The 18183-nt window shown below is 39.4% G+C and overlaps 1 protein-coding gene across 3 annotated transcripts in view; it reads right to left on the bottom strand.

The window, feature by feature from the left end:
• Window positions 1–18183, bottom strand: part of DLC1 (deleted in liver cancer 1) — a 563336-nt gene that overhangs the window by 19034 nt on the left and 526119 nt on the right. For all 3 annotated transcript variants that reach the window (XM_006893561.1, XM_006893560.1, XM_006893562.1), the window contains 2 exons: window positions 14718–14789; window positions 8132–8213 (listed from right to left, as the gene is read on the bottom strand). In XM_006893561.1, coding sequence (XP_006893623.1) covers window positions 8132–8213; window positions 14718–14789 — 154 coding nt within the window. The remainder of the gene's footprint in view (window positions 1–8131; window positions 8214–14717; window positions 14790–18183) is intronic.

Raw genomic sequence — 18183 nt, 5'->3', positions numbered from 1 at the left:
ACTGTTCTTGCAACTTGTCTGACAACTTTGATACACCAGGATAGATCTTTTTTGCCTGTCTGATAAGAGTGACCTTGAAATCACAGATTACGTGGGTAGCCTGTTTACAGAATAAACAAAGACAAATCCAGGGCATCTATGTTCAGAAAAATTTCTGCTGTTGTTAGGATTTGGTGGGGAGGGGAGAATAAATAAAAAAAGCCCAACACTTTAAAATGAGTGGCTCTAAGGGCCCTCTCTAAGGGACAGCAATTACTTAAACCACTTATATCCATAGTGTTTTAGATTTTCTCAAATGTTTTCAAGATTTCAAGAATCCTTTAAGTTAGTCTTCGGTCTGGATTTCATTAATCAAACCTGTAATCAAATACCCACTTGACTTCATTTGGGCTTTAACGGTCCAGTGGTGTTTATAACCAAATTTACTAGGCATGGAGGCCTATGGGGGTGGGGAGAGGTTTATTTCACAAACTATAGCTTTGAGTCAAAAGGGGGGGGGACCTAAAGGGCCAGTTTTTACAAAGGCCAGCATAATCTTTGTATGCTGGTGGTGGTTGTTACATGCCCTGGAGTTGACTGCAACTCATAGTGACCCTATGTACAACAGTTCTGAACTCTGCTCTATCCTAAGGCAACTTTATTGTCTCACACACCTATCCCATAACCCCAGTCAATGAATCAATCCATCTCATGATATCCCTCTCCAAGGACTGGTCCCTCCTTGTAACATGTCCAAAGTGTGTCCAACAGAGTCTCAGAATCCTTGGCTCCAAAGAACAGCATGGCTTTATCCTCTCCAGTGTTAATCTGTTTGTTTTTCTAGCAGTCCATGGTATGTTTAATACTGTTCTCGAGCACAGCTCAAAGGCATCAATTCCCCTTCTATCACCCCTAGTCATTGTCCAGCTTTCTGATGCAAAGCACGTAACTGTGAAGATCATAGCCTGGATCAGGCACACCTTATTCTCCAGAATGACATCATTGCTCTTCAGTACTCTGACATCAGGCTTTTTCCCAGTGCAATTTGTCTTTTCATTTCCTGACTGCTGGTACCAAGAGTGTTGATTGCAGAGCCAAGCAAACAATCTCAGTCTCTTCACCGTCTATCATGATGTTGCCAGTGGGCCCTGTATTGAGGATCTTTGTTTTCTTGATGTTGAGCTTCAATCCATATTGAAGGTGCTGTCCTTGACCATTTTCAGCAAGTGCTTCAGGTCCTCCTCCATTTCAGCAAGCAGGGTTGTGTCATTTGCATAATACAGGTTGTTGATGAGTCTTTCTCCAGTCCTGTTACCACATTCCTCCTCATGGAGCCCAGCCTCCCAGATGATCTGTTCTGCATACAGATTGAAAAGGTATGCTGGTAGCACCAAGCAAGTGACATTATTAATTTTAAAGTACAGAAGTTACTACTGGAATTTCTATGGTGTTCTTCTGTCCCCTGTAATCTTCAAGGAATTTATTGATGACACCTAACCTTATAGGAGAAGTGTGGCGTCAGGATTGGTGGAAGATTCATCAATAAAATGCGTTATGCAGATGACACAACCCTGCTTGCTGAAACTGAAGAGGACCTGAATAGCTTGCTGTAGAGGGTCAAGGACTGCAGCCTTCAATATGGAATGAGGCTCAATGTTAAGAAGACAAAGATTCTCACCACTGGACCAATTGTCACCATCAGGATGGATAGTGAAGAGATTGAGATTGTTCACAGCTTTAGTTGGCTTGGCTCCACTGTCAACACTCTTGGCACCAGTAGCAAGGATATTATAAAAGACGTATTGCGATGGGAAAGTCTGCTGTTAGGGAAAAATACTGAAGAGCAATGGTGTCTCTCTGGAGACTAAGGTACGTCTAGTACAGGCCATGGTCTTTGCTGTCACTTGTTACGCATCAGAGAGTTGGATGGTGACTAAGGAGGACAGAAGGAGCATTGATGCCTTTGAGCTGTGGTGCTGGAGAAGAGTACTGAGGCTACCATGGACTGCTAGGAAAACAAACAGATTCATCCTGGGAAGAGTTAAACCAGGCAGCTTCCCTGAGGGCAAGGATTCTGAGGCTCCGTCTAACATACTTTGGACATGATGTAGGAGGGTCCTTGGAGAGGGACATCATGCTTGGTAGGGTGGAGGGACAGCGCAGGAGAGGAAGGCCCTCTATGAGGTGGATTGACTCAGTGACTGGGGTAATTGGAATGGGTGTATCAGAGATGGTGAGATTGGCACAGACAGAGCAGAGTTTAGGGCTGTTGTACACAGAGTCGCTATGAGTCGCAAGCGACTCAACGGCACATAACAACAACAACAACAACAGTGCCAACACTTGATTAAAAATACTAGCACAGGATAGGAGAGGGTTCAGATCCACTGTATATAAAGAGGGCCTCTATGAGTTGTATTTGACTTGACAGAATCTAACAACAGAAGAGATTGTTCATTTTGTCTAAAACAGATTAATATCTCATCTTCACAACAACTATATATACACACACATATAAATTTATATATAATCTGATTCTGGTCTTCATAACAGTTCTGATTTATGCACATATATAAATTTATGTCTAGTATCTCATGCTCTACCTCACAACTAGTTAGTTGCCACTGAGTTGGTTCTGACTCTTTCCAACTCCATGGTCAGAGTGTCCCTATGCTGCAGATTGTTTTCAAGTGTTGGATTTATGGAGTGGAAATCACCAGGCCTTTTTCTGAGGCACTTCGGAGTAAAGCCCAACCCCATCCTTGTGATTTGCAGTTGAGCACATTCAAAAGGACTCCCAGATGCTTTCACTGTATAACTGAGGAAATGGGATGTACTTGGAGCGATCATAAATACTGCCCTGGGCCACCTAATGGAAAAGTAGCAACCTAAACACTCAAAAATATCACCTTCTGTATTTACTTTTAATATAAATATTAATAATAGTAACATAATGGAGCAGTTTCTATCGTAAGCATGATTTCTCAGTGAGTAACTGAAACCCTGGAATCTAATCCATCTGTCCAGATGCTTTGGTCATTCCCATTCGCTTCAGGGTCCTCCCAGGGCTCAGCTCAGCAGGAATGAGTCAGTCTTATCTGCTGGGCAACTTGCATCCTGCTCTGGAGAGGGAGGGAGCAGGGTGGGGGCACTATCAAGATTCAAGGGCTTTTTGGCACAGGCTGCAAGCTCTCTGATAAAGGCACAGCAAGAAGAAAACGGAGAAAGGAGAAGAGTAAGGAAGAAAAGGAACTGTTTTCCAAGAAAAATTTGACAACTTATTCCAATTGTTAAAGATAACAATTTGTGTACCTTCCTTTGAAAAAGGGGCTTGTGTCCCTTTCAATAGAAAACAAATGGTAAAGAAACAACTAAACTCAACTATAAGGTAAGTGGTTTTCATAACAGGAATTTCAGGAGCTATTTTACAGCAAAGCATATACTGAAGATCAGAGTATGTGTCCTATCTCCATACCTTTTCAACCTGTATACAGAACACATTATCTGGGAGGCTGAGCTCTATGAGGAGAAGTGTGGCGTCAGGATTGTTGGAAGATCTATCAATGATCTGCGTTACGCAGATGACACAACCCTGCTTGCTCAAACTGAGGAGCTTGCTGAAGAGCTTGCTGCAGAGGGTCAAGGACTGCAGCCTTCAAAATGATTGAGGCTCAATATCAAGAAGACAAAGATTCTCACCACTGGACCAACTGGCAGCATCAGGACGGATGGCGAAGAGACTGAGATTGTTAACAACTTTAGTCTGCTTGGCTCCACAATCAACACTACTGGCAACAGCAGCCAGGAAATTAAAAGACGTATTGCGATGGAAAAGTCTGCTGTTAGGGACCTCTCCCAAGTACTGAAGAGCAATGGTGTCACACTGGAGACTCAGGTGCATCTGATACAGGCCATGGTTGTTTTTGCAATCACTTGTTATGCATCAGAGAGTTGGGCAATGACTAGGGAGGGCAGAAGGAGAACTGATGCCTTTGAGCTGTGGTGCTGGAGAAGAGTATTGAGTGTACCATGAACTGCTAAGAAAACAGATTCATCCTAGAGTGGGTTAAACCAGGCTGCTCCTTGGAGGCAAGGATTCTGGGGCTTCATCTGATATACTTTGAGCATGTTGTAAGGAGGAACTGGTCCTTGGAGAGGGACATCATTCTTGGGAGGGTGGAGGGACAGCACAGGAGGAGAAGACCCTCTATGAGGTAGACTGATTCAGTGACTGGGGTAATCGGGATGGGTGTGTCGGAGGCAGCGTGATTGGCACAAGATAGAGCAGGGTTTAAAGGCTGTTGTACATAGGGTTGCTATGAGTCACAAGCGACTCGATGGAACATAACAATACCACCACCACTAACTTTTCACATAATATTTAGATGTGTTTCTAAAACGTAATGCCATTAAGTTGATTCTGATTCATCTTGACTTTGGAAATGGAGCAGAACTGTCCCCAAGTAGGACTTGTGGAAGCAGACTGTCTCGTCTTTCTCCTGTGGAGAGGCTGGCAGGTTTGAACAGATGGTCTTTTGGTTAGAAGCCAAATGCTTTTCAAGACCATAGGGGCTCCATTATAGGAGGAGTTAATTTTATGTTGTTGTGTATTGTGGAGTTGGAAGTGACCCATGGCTGACCCTTTGGTGGATTTTCGGAAGCAGTAAATCACATAGGAGGAGATTGCCCATCTTCCCCACACACACCTCAGGCCTCCAATCCTTTGCCTTTGGGATTGTAGTACACTTTCTTGTCACTAAGCCATATAGTAGGAGTCAATTTTAATTATTAAGGAAAACAGAAAATGGGATAGTTCTTGAATAAAAAGTTACAGAAAGTCAAAGAACCTTGCATTGAAACAATTTACCCGAGCTCTTTCTAGTAGATAACACATAGTTCACAATATTATCTTACCCGAGCTCTTTCTAGTAGATAACACATAGTTCACAATATTATCTGCTAAAGATGATTCAAGACAAGCTAATCACTCCTGTAGTTTAATACTGAGTAGAACGTCCTCATAATTTTGGCCTTATCATTAGGGTTAGATTACATAGCAAAACTAGCAAGACCAGGACAAAAGCCAATCTAAAGAAACAAGTATCTAAAACTTCTTCTAAGTGTGAATGTGACAATACTGTATTAGCAATCTAAATTGATATAAGAAACCAGTAGTCTTCGAGTTTCAACTTTTGAACTTTTGTTCATTACGGATCTGTTACTTAACACAGTATCTTTCACACACAAAAAAAGCATTAAAATCTACAAATCTTCTGTAGTAACAGAGAAATTAGCAACCACTCCATTTCTAACCAAAGATCTGCAAATGTAACAGGCATATGAATGTTTACAGCAAATTCTTCACTAAACAGAAGGCTAATGTGTATACAGAAACACAACATAAAAATATGACTCAAGAAAGCATGGGGAAAGAACATACAAGATTTTAGAAAATTTTTAAACTTAAGTTTCTGTATCATCACATAGATTTAAAAGCTGTTCAAAATATTTTTCTGAAATATGTATAACTGTTCAAAATACTTCAGCAAGGCAAAGAAAAGATGTTATAAAAAGTCTGTCAGTCTGGAGAGAGCTTACTTGCTAGCCCTTGCATATCACAGACTGGAAGAGTATCTGGTCCAGGCTAGCCTTAGCAAATGAGGAGACAGTCAACCAGCAAAACAAAGATCTCACTTAATTGTAACTACATTTCAAAGGAAAGGGGCAGGAGCCATGCTATATATTGATACCCATTCTTTTCTCAAAAGAGGGAATAATGTTTCATGAAAAGTATATTTCTGTTAGTATGTGGATAAGATCCTTTCCTTGTTTTTGCTATAAATGAGTTGATACAATGTGTCTTATGATTTCACAAGTTGTCTGTTTTGTTTTGTGTTTTTTTAAAGGCAACATCAGGCACTCTGTCATGACTCCTTCTATTATTTTCTTTTTACAAGTAACCTATGAAAACTCTCAGAACTGGAGAAATATTATTCTATGTGTAAAAGAGAAAAATTAAATTCAACCAGAAAATGTTGCTGAGTCTGAACACACATCAAGTTCCAGTTTCTTTTACGGTAAAATGCTCATCAAGAAGCCACCGAACTTTTCGAACAGGACTTGCAGCCCATGTAAATCACAGCATGCAGACGTCTCTTCCTACTGGCCAAATTTGTATTGCATATCATGCTCTATACAACAGGGAAACTGGACCTTCAAATTCAAATTTAGGAATGAGAAGGGAAAAAAAGTAAAAACTTAACCATGACACCTTGGGCTGAAATGCTGCAGCAATATTTTTACAATCCACGCATTCCTAAGCAGTTGCAGCTGTTTAGACGGTCCACTTAGTAGTTCAAAATGTGTGAAATGGATGATTTGACGCAATACTTAAATATTTCCCAAGATACATCTTAGGAGTGACCTCATTTATATGGCTTATCAGCAATGATGAATTGAAAATAATTTGGCCCCACAGCTAAGCACTGAAGCATTTCAAATATGTCTGGGGTAGTTCATATTCCAGATGCTGCCTTCTTCCTCTCTTACATGGCACCAGCGATATTTCTTAATGCCACATGACATAGCTATGCTATGACGCACTATATGCACGCCTTGGAATTAGTTCTCTTCCAGAAATTTTGTATGTATCTCACACATTTCTAAGCAGTCTTTTGATTACACATTAACAGTGACAGTGTTTCGACGGTTAATAAAAAACAAAAACAATAACAAACCAAGCCCCTGCACCTCCAAGTCCATGCTGACTCATGCAGCCCTCCAGCAGGATTCAAGGCAACGAGAAAGACTCCTCCTTTCCCCTCAGTGCAGCTTGGAGAGCAGTCCAATATTTAACTAACTGCACCATCAGGTTAGTATACTTTTTCTTTTACAAAGAAAAACACATTTCTTTTCCTTTTCTTCTAAAAATACTTTAGTTTTGCTTTAATATATAACCATGAGAACAAGTTTATTCCACATAACAAACTAAAACAAAAAGCACAACTTTTACAGAGCTACTTTGTCTATTACAAAGAAATATTGCCTACCATTTCCCCTTGATGATGTATTTAACAAGTTAAACAGAGAAATGAAAATGAAATTTATTTTAATTTCAACATCAAATCAAAACATGAATTTTATCAGTTCATGTTCTCCTGCCCTCCTCAAATGCATGCCCAAATTTAACTCTCATGGTTTTGAGCTTCTGAAGGAAATGACAAAATATGAGCAACTTAAAATGAATAAAACTGTCACCACCACTTTGAAAGGATTACCAGTATCTCAGGAGTGTTTGCTCCCGTTTTATTACTTCTGCTTCACTAAAACCTGCCAGGGGAGGATCTGCCTCTGCCTGAGAGCCACAGTACAAGGAACAAGGATCTGAGAGCTTTATTCACAAGTTCCCATCAGTGCTCAGCCACTGTCTGTCTCCCTTGTGCGACCTATGGCTGCGGCTGCTGCTGCAGTGCTGAGGTATTTTACAGCCATACTTAATCCTATTGTTACCGGCTGGTAACTGAGGAAACAGAACATGCTCAGAGAAGCCTTCTTGTAATGGATCACAATGGTCCTGACTCCAGAATGCCGTGTCCCCCACCTCTAGTTTACTCCTGTGAATGTCTTCATTTCCATCAGGGGAACAGCAGCTTTGGCTATGACTCTTACGGCACCGCGTTTGGCTTGTGCAGCCAATTAGCTTTCTTCTAAAAATAACTCTTTTCCATGTTTTCAAACCTTCTAAAAATGTGTATCATCATATGGTATCAAGTATGTGATGGAACTGTATTGAATACAGGCATCTATGAGTGGTACAAGCAGTTAAGCTCTCAACATTGGAAGGCTGGAGATTGAAATCTACCCATTAGAATCTTGGCTCAGGAGCAGGTCTGTGGTCACAAGAGGGCAAGTGACTGAGTACCTTCCAGGAAAGTGTAAGAGCTATTTCTGATAGCAATATTAAATCACAGGATTTTACTTAAGTTTTAAAAAGACCTCTGATTGATAAGGAAGCAAATAAATGACTATACCCATTTACTAATCAAAACTTGATGTAATCAGAACAAAAGGAAAGCAAAGTCCCCATTATGATAAAAGTACCACATTCTTAAAGCTCCTGGCCCCAACACAATCTCAGTGTTTTAGCATTTACCTGCATAAAGCCTCAATGGCATCTCTGTCCAGAAAATCATGTTCTCTCTTGACCAAGGTAATATCAATGGGAAACAGGAGATCTGTAAAAAAAATAAAGACAAAAACATTTACAGAGAATCTAAGTTCTTGCTCAACTAATTCAATTTATCAGAAGGGGGTTAAATAAAGAAAACTTACAGTCTACTACGTGCAGGGCACCTTATTCCCTAACAAGTGCTACAGGAAAGTAGAAAGAAGTATAACATATTCCATATTAATATCCAACAAGAATTCAGAATCTCCAAGTATCTGGAGATTCACATACTGTTTCTTGTCAAAAAGAAGTCATTCAAAACACAGTTTCATCTTTAAACAAACCATGAAATGCTAAACCTTCACAGCTAGAAATTATAACTTAAGTCAGAATATATACTGTAAAGATACCCTCTTTGGATATGGCTGTTTGCTGATTCCCTCCTCCATCTGTGTGTCTCTGATCACATGTGATCAGGGTCACTGAAAAACTAGGCCAAGGAAAAAAATCAAGGGAACAATAGGAAAGGTAGAAAACAGAATCAAATCTATTTGCTTGATATCAAGAGTTAACAAATTCAAGATACCGAATTTTAAAGCAAATATTAACACTTCAATATGGCTTCTCAGAAGCATACAAAATGCAATCTAAAAACAAAGGACTTGCTAGCAAGTTCTTGTAGAACAATAGAAACTCAAATCTCCTAATCTGTACAAGTTTACTATTAGACTACTGAAGAATTCTATCAGAACTGAGAATCAGAAAGGGTTAAGAGTCAACTCAGTGAACGAATCCCCTTTTCTCCACTGCTGAAGGGGACCCCTTGTAGATAAGCATGGCCATCAACGGGAGGAAGGTCTGTAGCAGCACTGTGGAAATTTACAATTCTAAAATAGCCACTACACAAAGGCCAAGATACTACACTCTGGAGTTCCAGCTACTAGAGTAAATAAGGGGCCCTCCCTAGAGAATTTATATACTATAGAGGGTCAGAGCTTTTCTGGAGAACTCTGAGTCAGAAGCAGACAAAGTAATTATGCATATTAAACCACCAGGACTACCATTATCTAAAAACAAACTCCTCCTACCTCTAAAATGGTTAACACTGCATACTGAGAGAGACATGGCTATCAGTTTTGGCAACACACTGGTAATGCTCGAGTTCTCTGCTTGACTAGGGAGTACAAGCTTGTCCATTACGTCTTATGATTCACAGAATAGTAGGGAGTTCCTTATTCCTAGTAATCTACTTCCTAGTCATAATACTCAAACGTCTCTCTACACATCCTGTAAATTATCACCACTAGTCTTAATTTACATACACCTTTTGTGGGGGGGTGTTTTTTTCTGGAAGCTAGAGTTGGAGCTCTGATATCATTCTTTGTATGATATTAAAGATAGGACAATGAACTAGCTGTCAGTCCAAAGATGTATGAAGAAATGTAACATTCAGAATAGTCTGCTCAATTCACTAATTTATAGACCAAGTACATGAGACAAATAGGCTGTTTAAGCAGCAAAAGAGGGTGAACATAGTGATTGGCAATTACTGGTAAAGAGAAGCAAGACAGACTGTAGAGTTGCATGAAGTTTGTGATGACATATTTTATTTTAACCACCCCCAAGAAATCCAAGTGTTAAATAACATTTAATACTATTAGATATCCACAAGATCTGTTAAGTATACATGGGGCAGCAACTGTACGGTTTCCAGAGAATCTCAGCCTCGTGTACTTTAGATGACTTTCTTGAAGCAATTTAACTTCCAAATTCTGCAAATTGGATGCAAACCCCAAGTTTTAGTAGGGATTAGATTCAAATGAAGAATGTAAGAGTCATATTAATAAATTTCACTTGCCTCGTCTCTTTTTCTGAAAGGACTGCCTTTTAAAGATGACAGTTTAGTGATGCAGTGAAGATTTAAACTTCCAGCTTGGATTTAAGGGCAGGAAGTAAAAACTGCCAAGTACTAAAATAAAGCTAAACAGGAAGACAAGGAATGTGTGGGCTGGTGTGCTGGTTGGGGTGTGTGTGTTCACCCTGCACGTAGCGGCAGGATAAAGGGAAGAAGTGACAGACTAGTCCCATAGAGTCTAACGCACACGCAGGCTTACACTGCAAATGACTTCAAATGCAGGGACCCAAAACGTAACCTGTGAAAATGCAGGCAGTATCTAGGATTTGGGAAGAATTAAGGCTCAGCAAACACCTATCACAAGAAAGTGCTGCTTGGCAGCAAACCAACCCCCAAAAAGGACATAATTGAAGGAAATTTAATTCTAAACAGGAGCACAAAAGAGCTGCCAAGCAACTGCCACTGAAAATGCAATTATCTTTTTCTATCTCCAGGAGACCTGTGAATCAAAAATCCAATAGTGTACTGATCCTACCAACCACCTCAAAGCCCTACTAAAGGACAGGCATGCTGAAAGGAAAGGGGTAAAGATCCTCCCCAACAGATCGGAAGGTGAGCAACTCCAACCATCACAGGTATGCAGATCAACCAATCATCTTAATGGTGGAAGAAAGAAGAAGAAAAAAATTAGGATAGTCTCTGAAATGGAGAAACCGGAAGGCATTATTCAGAATTCATCTTCATGGAAAACGATCATATAATCAATCTGAGCAACAATAAGGAAATAAGATCAAGAACTAACTTAGCTGAGAGAGCTAGGGACCTCAAATTATCTCCATGTTCTCAGACGGATTTGGTTCTGAGGAGTACTCACCCACAGCCCCCAAATCTGTCTTCAAAGCAAGTTGATCACATCTACTTCTTTCAGGCTCACAAAGTTGATCCATTCTTAGCACCGGCTCACGGAATTTTGCTCATGTGTTAAAGAAGGTTGCTAATGACCATCGATTGGTAACTGGATAATTAGGGTAAGTGTTTTGGAGACAATGAGACAGGCAGGGCAGGCTTCAGAGCTACTGTGAATAGGGTCACTATGAGTTGCAGGCAACTGGGTAGCACATAACAACAACAACAACAACAACAATGACCACGGAAAGGTCCCAAATGACTACCTATTGCTACTGCTACAGGAGGAAGCTGGCTTCCTGGTATTCTAGAAGAGCATCAGAAGAGAGGACACATTATTAAAGAGTTATGAGTGGTGAGAAGAGGTGAACACTCTTGAGGAAAAGACGTAAGTGATGCCATTTCCATTAGAATTTTGGAACATTTTGTAGTTATGACAACCAGCTGTTCTCCAGGAACTCTTTCTGAGTTAAAAAAAAAAACAAAAAACCCCACTAATTTCTAAATGTAAATCAATGAAAATTATGGCTTCTGGTTTTTTGTGCAACTGTAGCACTTCTTTAAAGGTATTCTCCAAGGTCTATTATAAAACAGGTAGCATCTATCATAGGACTAAACCTTTCTACTGGCACAGAATTAATTCTGCCTCTGGTTGATTAAATAAATGTTTGAGAGATAATTTGTGCCATCTTCTCAGCAGAGTTAAGGAAACAAAGAACACTCATGTTGGAGAGGCTAATTTCTTCCAACTTAGGAATCAATTCATTATTTGTTGGGAGCTCTGGAGGGCCTCTGATTAAGGTACTCAACTACTAACCAAGAGGTCATAAGTTTGAATCCACTAGCTGTATCGGTGGAGAAATGAGGGAGAAGGATGCTTCTTCCTCTGGAAACTCTGAGAGGCAGCTCTACACTGTTTTGCAGGGTAGCTCTGCGTCAACATCAACTTGATGGCAGTGAGTTTGGCCCTGGTTTCACTCAAGCTCTGCTTGAAAGTTACCCATAAAGACAAATAACTAGCTCATTACTGTAAGGTCATTTCTTATGGAATTATACAATCCACCGTCTTTGCATACTGGTCTTGGTTATTGTGTCTTTAAGCGTGACCAGCACCAAAATGTCAACAGAGCAGGAGCAGAAAGGGTAAACAAAGTCTGAAGCCTGTGCCTGCCAAAAAGTTTCTTGCAGAAATTATGCTACTGGAAGCAATATGCACCGGAATTAATTAAGAAAGCCATCATCTTCTAAAATTCCAAAGTTCCACCTTCAACAACAACAACAACATAACAAGGAGTATGTGTGACAAAGGGAAGGAAATAGTCTCTGCAGAAATCTAGATAATGAACAGAAAGAAAAACCACAATGCAGCAATATTAAATTAATACAATAAAAGAAGACACAAAGGGATTTGGAAAATAAACCCCAATGTATTAACAAAACAAGAATAGCAATAGAGATAACCAAATTAAACACACTGTGGTGGAGCAGATCCCAACTTGTAGCAATGCTACTCATGGGCAGAGACAGTGTAAGAAAAAAACAAGAAAGACTTACTGAAGAAGAAAAAAGATTATAGGCTTTAGTACAGATCACACCTTAAAGAACACAGAAATCCTCACAACTGATCCAATAAACAACATAATAAAAAGATGATTGATTTGTGGTATTAATGTTTTACTGTACAAAATGACTTCCCTATCTGTTAATTTACTTTGCTGTGTGGATGGGCGGGTGTATGTGCATATGTGAATGCGGTGTGTTAGCCTAGTCACAAGGGGATTGGTTAGCCTCACCAATTTGTAAGGGGATTGAATGGCTAGTCTCACCACTGAATTGAGTGGATCCGGAAGGAGACAAGGAGAAACGAAGCAAGACAATGTCATGTGTCCTTCAGGACTAGAAATTCTTGTGCCAGCCAACCTAGAGCCTGTAGGAGCAACAACCATAGCAGCCACAGTAGAGAACTAGAGAACCAAGACACGAAAAAGGGTGGACCTTGGGATTGCTATGCCACTGAATCTGAGCTAAGAGGCTTCAGCCCAAGTTTGTTGGAGGACTGTGGCAGGGAGAGACAATACTGACAAGAGTGAGAACTCTGTAACATGGCCTCAAACTGTGAGGCTCAAGGCTCTGGCACCCACAAGCACATTGTAGAAGCTGTCCCGACTGTATTCTGCTACTAATCTGGATGATTACCTATGGTGGATAGTGTTGGTGGGGTTCTCTGACTGATTCAAGTTTGGAAGCAGAAGTGGCAACCAATTCCTAAACCACATGCCTCTAGAAACTATGAACATAGAGAAATGATGACAGTTACAGAACAAAATTTCAGGTCTTTTGTTCTCTGGGTTGCTATGACTCGTGCTCAACTTGACAGCATTTAAGAACAACAACAACAGAAATCTGTACTATAATCTTTTTTACTTCCTCTATATGGTTCCGAGTGAGCTATCACATCAGATTTTGGAACCAGTAAAACAGTAAGACTTGTGTTAGGATGAGTAGAAAGAGGTACAGGAACATGGGAGTCACGTCTGACCTGATGGGGATTGGTTTTGGTGGTGCTGATGTTGTCAAGCACAGCTCCCCTTTGTGAAACCGGTGAAGGTCAGATATGGCTGTCTCCATGTGGCCCTTGCTCTTTTTTCAAACTGTCAAGAATTTCACTTTACTTTGACCCACAATCAAAATCAATGGACATAACAAATCAAACAAAATATTGGGCAAATATACTGTTAAGGATCCCTTTTAACTACTAAAGAGTAAAGATGTCACTTTGAGAACTAAGGTGTTCCTGACTTTTCAATAAATAGCCTGAAATGCACATGAAAGTTAGGCAATGAATAAGGAAGAATGGAAAAGATCGATGCCTTTGAATTATAGTTCTGGTAAAGAATATGGACTCTATCACAGATGACCTAAAGAACAAACAAATCTAACTTCTAAGAGAAATTAATTCAGAATACTTAAAAATATGGAAGGTGAGAATTCAATTCCTACTTTGGGCATCTTGTCAGTAGAAGGCATATCCTGGAGAAAGCTATCATGTCTGGTAAAGAGCAAAGAGAACAAGTGAAAAAGAGAAAGGCGCTCAACAAGGCAGCCTGACATGGTGGCTCCAACAAGCCACATGCACGTCAGGCACTGCGGTGTTGGTGGGATGGTGCAACACTGGTGTTTTCCTTTTGTACCCTGGATCTGTAAGAGTTAGAACTTGAAAGCATTTAACAACAAAATATGCACACACATGTGTATGAACACCTAATATTCTTGTGGTTCTTATAAAACATTGAGTTATATATAACTAATGCATAGTTGGCTCTCCAGGGGATTTTCAGAGGTGGTAAATCACACAGGAGAAGACTATCCATCTTCTTCTAAAACAACAGATGGTTGAATCAAACTGCATGCCTCTGGCAGTGCAACTCCACACAAGTGGTGATCAAAGTTTCTTATATACTTTTTAGTGTCAAGGTCCTAGCTCAAGAAAAAGAGGAAAACCCTCAGCAATACAGGCTGACACAGTGATTGTAACAGGGGCCTCGAGTATGCTGAAGATGAGGGTGATGCACAGAAGGGCAAGGTTCAGACATGTTGTCCATATGGTCACTATGAGTCACAGCTGACTCGATGGCACATCACAATGACAAGCTCTTGTTTAGGTGGTAGAGTCACAGGTGCTTAGTCCAGTAATTTTTCATAAATTATTTAGATAAATGTTTAAATTAAGTAACTGATTATAGACAATCATTGAACCAAATATTATATCAGTAAAAAAAACCTTAACAATAAAAACTGTTCTCCGCTCACCTTCATAAAGCTGTGCATACTGCGGGAAACCCGTCGCCCGGAGCCAATCACAAGCTTCCTTGGCTTCAATTTCTAGAATAAAACACAAAAAGACAAAACTGTTAATCATGAGTATCTTAGCAAGCTTCCCTTTTCTTTAACGAAATCTTTTTTTATCATGTAAGTGCAACAGTGTCTGTAGAAAATAGACTATAAGAAAACAAAACAACTTTTAACGTATCTTTTATATTCCTTACCATCCCCTCAAGCTTTTTTCCTATGCATATAATTGTGTTTCTTTCCTTTATAAGTTTTTAAAAGGACACACCATCAACTAAAAATGAGATCCCCATTTTTTTGGAGTAAAGGCTTTTATATGGTTCTGTGTTATTACAAATGATTATGAAAATAGAGTTTATAATAATAAGAAAGCTGGATGGAATTAAGTAACTAATTTTAAGCTTGGCTAGCCTATCTTGGTTTACTTTTCACTGAAACAAAAAGTCACCAACTACTACATCTGACACCCAGGACTCAACCACAGCAGACCTTCTGACTCCCCACGATACACACAGAGCCCCTGGATGCTGGATGCCTTTCAGTACAAGGAGTATTAATACAGTAGTGCTGTGGCCCACGCTGTCAAAGAAGAGGGCATTAAGTCAATAAATCCCACAATCTTGGCAGGCTGAACTGTGTAATAAAGCTCCTACTACCCTGTGGTTTAGCATCTTATAAATAGTATTGATAAACAGTAAGGCCAAGAGCAACTGACACACCGTGTAAAAACTCACTCAAGCACAAATTTACAATCCTGTTAAAACAGCCTCGCAGAGGAGGTCTTGGGCAAATTAATTAGTTTCTCTGTTGGCACAAAGGATATTCCTTTCAACTCTTCTTCCCACCTTCCTCAGGCCAGCAGTACTTGGTTATGTAAGGCTTTTCACCCATTTATAAATGTCTCAACATTGGTTAATTTAATCCAGATTGAAATCTTCATTAGACATCTCCTCTGAGCCAGATGTGAAGCTGACAGTCAATATGGAGAGGACATACAGACATCTCACTTTTGTCTACCAACTTTATGGTTGAAAGCATTTTCACATGACTATTCATGAGTTCTTTGGCCGTTCTAGAAAGGTAATTAAGAACACTCAAATTCATTAAAGCAAGTAGGACTGTGAAAACCCTTATTAAACATACCAGAGAGAAAAATAAACGATCTTTTAATGAGTTTATTAGTATCCAAACTAAAACAATTACCAAGGTGGAGCAGAAATAAACGACATAGCAAGGCTTATTTTACAAAGCTTGTTAGAGCAGCAATGAATGCACTGTTACTAAACACGAGATTCAGGATTGAAGTGGTGTGAAAGACAAAAGGGATTTAAAATAAAAGAACTTAAAACTCTGAAGTAATTACAACAATGAATGAATGGAAAGCCAAAGTCTCTGTAAACTTAAAAAAGAACAAAAAACAAAAAAACTCTGAATTAAACAAATTTGTCAGATGAGAGTTATCCGAGTTTGAAAATATCCATTTCCTCCAAATGCTTACATCCTTAACTTGTTTGAAAAAGCTAATTCTAAATAAGCAAGACTTTAAATACTGAAATATTTACTTTCTAGAAAACTGTACTGCTAGAAAAACATAAAAGTTCAATATTATACTTCAAAGAATGGGAAAATTCTTTTTCTGTATCCCCAGTGTCCTCTCTCCTCCACTAAGGGTGCATAAAAAGAAAAATGATTGTTCATTTTTGAAAAAACTGTTTAAAGTGACTTCTAAATAGAAGAGATAACTTATTTTCCTCAACAGGTTATTGGCCACTGGGGGTGGGGGAAGAATTGTTAAAATGTAAATGCACTTGCTTTCTTAAGCATTTCCCCAGTAGCTGTAACTGTTAGCTGTGTATGAGTCAATTTCCCACTCATAACTACCGTGTGCATTACAGAAGCCAAAGAGGTTTTTTTGGCTGGTGATATACAATTCTTAATGTTCATCCTTTTTGACTGCATATATCCATACACCAGGTGAGCACACATATACAAGGTTTAATTAAATATAATTCAATGTACATTTTTCCACCTAAGAGCATGTTCTTGAATTTCTTAATCAACAAAAGAAGTTTGTGTCAGGAGGTATAAGAAATAAAACACAGTATTCTTCTAAAATACCATTTCACTTATTTATACAACACATCACAAAATAGTTCACATATGCAGTACTCATCTGTAAAGTGACTACAGGAACATATAATGTCTATTGTCTTGCCATGATCTTTTTGTCCATTTTTTTACTAGTAAACAAATGAAATGCCTTAAAATAGCTAAAAACTTATTTTACAATATGTGTTCAAAAAGTTACTCTTCTTAAGTCCTCTAGGCTGGAAAGAAATGTCATGAACAGTCAAAGGTTTGTGTCTTTAGCTGATAATTAAAAGCTTCAATGGCTATAAAATGTAGGACTTCCACGAACTATCTAGTGCCTTCATCCTTTTCAACATTTCTTTTAGATTTAAAACTATGGGAAATACAGAGGTACATATCTATCTTGCATAAAAGTTTTCTGTAACATGGCAAATGAAAAGTCAATTCTGTTAAAAAAATCAGAATGAAAGAGACATCACACATTTAAAAAAAAAATTAGAGTACTTGCAGACCTCACTCCCATGCCTTTTCCATTAGCAACTGACCAAGAAAATATGTAGCATTCTATGTAGTATTGTTTTATTAAACATTAATGTTTTCATTTAATGTGAGATAAATTTTTATCCAAGTCTTCTTCACCCTATGGCAATGGTTCGGACTCACAGCTGACCCTCCAGCGGGTTTCCAAGGCCTTCTTTCTCGTGAGGAGTGGCTAGTGGATTCAAGCCAGAGAAGCCCCGCCTTTGGATTAGCAAAGCAATTCTGGACCACCATAAAATGATGCCACCAGAATCAGGGAAAAAAGATGCTTTAGTTTCACACCGTGATTCATGCCATTCCTTTCTCTTTTTATCTTGAGGGTCTCCAGCCCTGCCTCTTCACAGAATCCCTCAACACAGCTTTGATCTTATCTCTCCTCACAAACTTCACTGGAGTCCCACTGACTAGAAAATCAAGTCTGAACACCTCTGTGTGGTTTGCAAGGCTGACATACAAACCAACCTAGCTTTTCAGTTCAGCCAAAGTAAACTCCGTGCTCATCTGCTCACATACCGCTGTGATGCCATGACTTCCTTCTTCCAAGATCTCCCTGGCCTGAGATGCCCTCCCTCCCACTCAGGTCAATTTTCTTTCATCTTTCAAGCTCAGCCCAATGCTGCCTTCTCTGTATAGTCTTCTCAGATGCCCCTCTATTCTATACATGGGTGACATCTACTGAATTCTCAGTATCAGCAGTCTGTCTAAGCACTTACTATGTATTAGTCAGTTACTCTTCATATGGATCCTAAAATGTTGCTAGTATCATCTTAGTAGATGCAGATAAGGAAAGGGGTAA

Source organism: Elephantulus edwardii, unplaced genomic scaffold (assembly GCF_000299155.1).
Source record: "Elephantulus edwardii isolate Elephantulus edwardi_28Jun2011 unplaced genomic scaffold, EleEdw1.0 scaffold00128, whole genome shotgun sequence".
Classification (NCBI taxonomy): Eukaryota; Metazoa; Chordata; class Mammalia; order Macroscelidea; family Macroscelididae; genus Elephantulus; species Elephantulus edwardii.
This window is presented reverse-complemented; position numbering and strand designations above follow the sequence as displayed.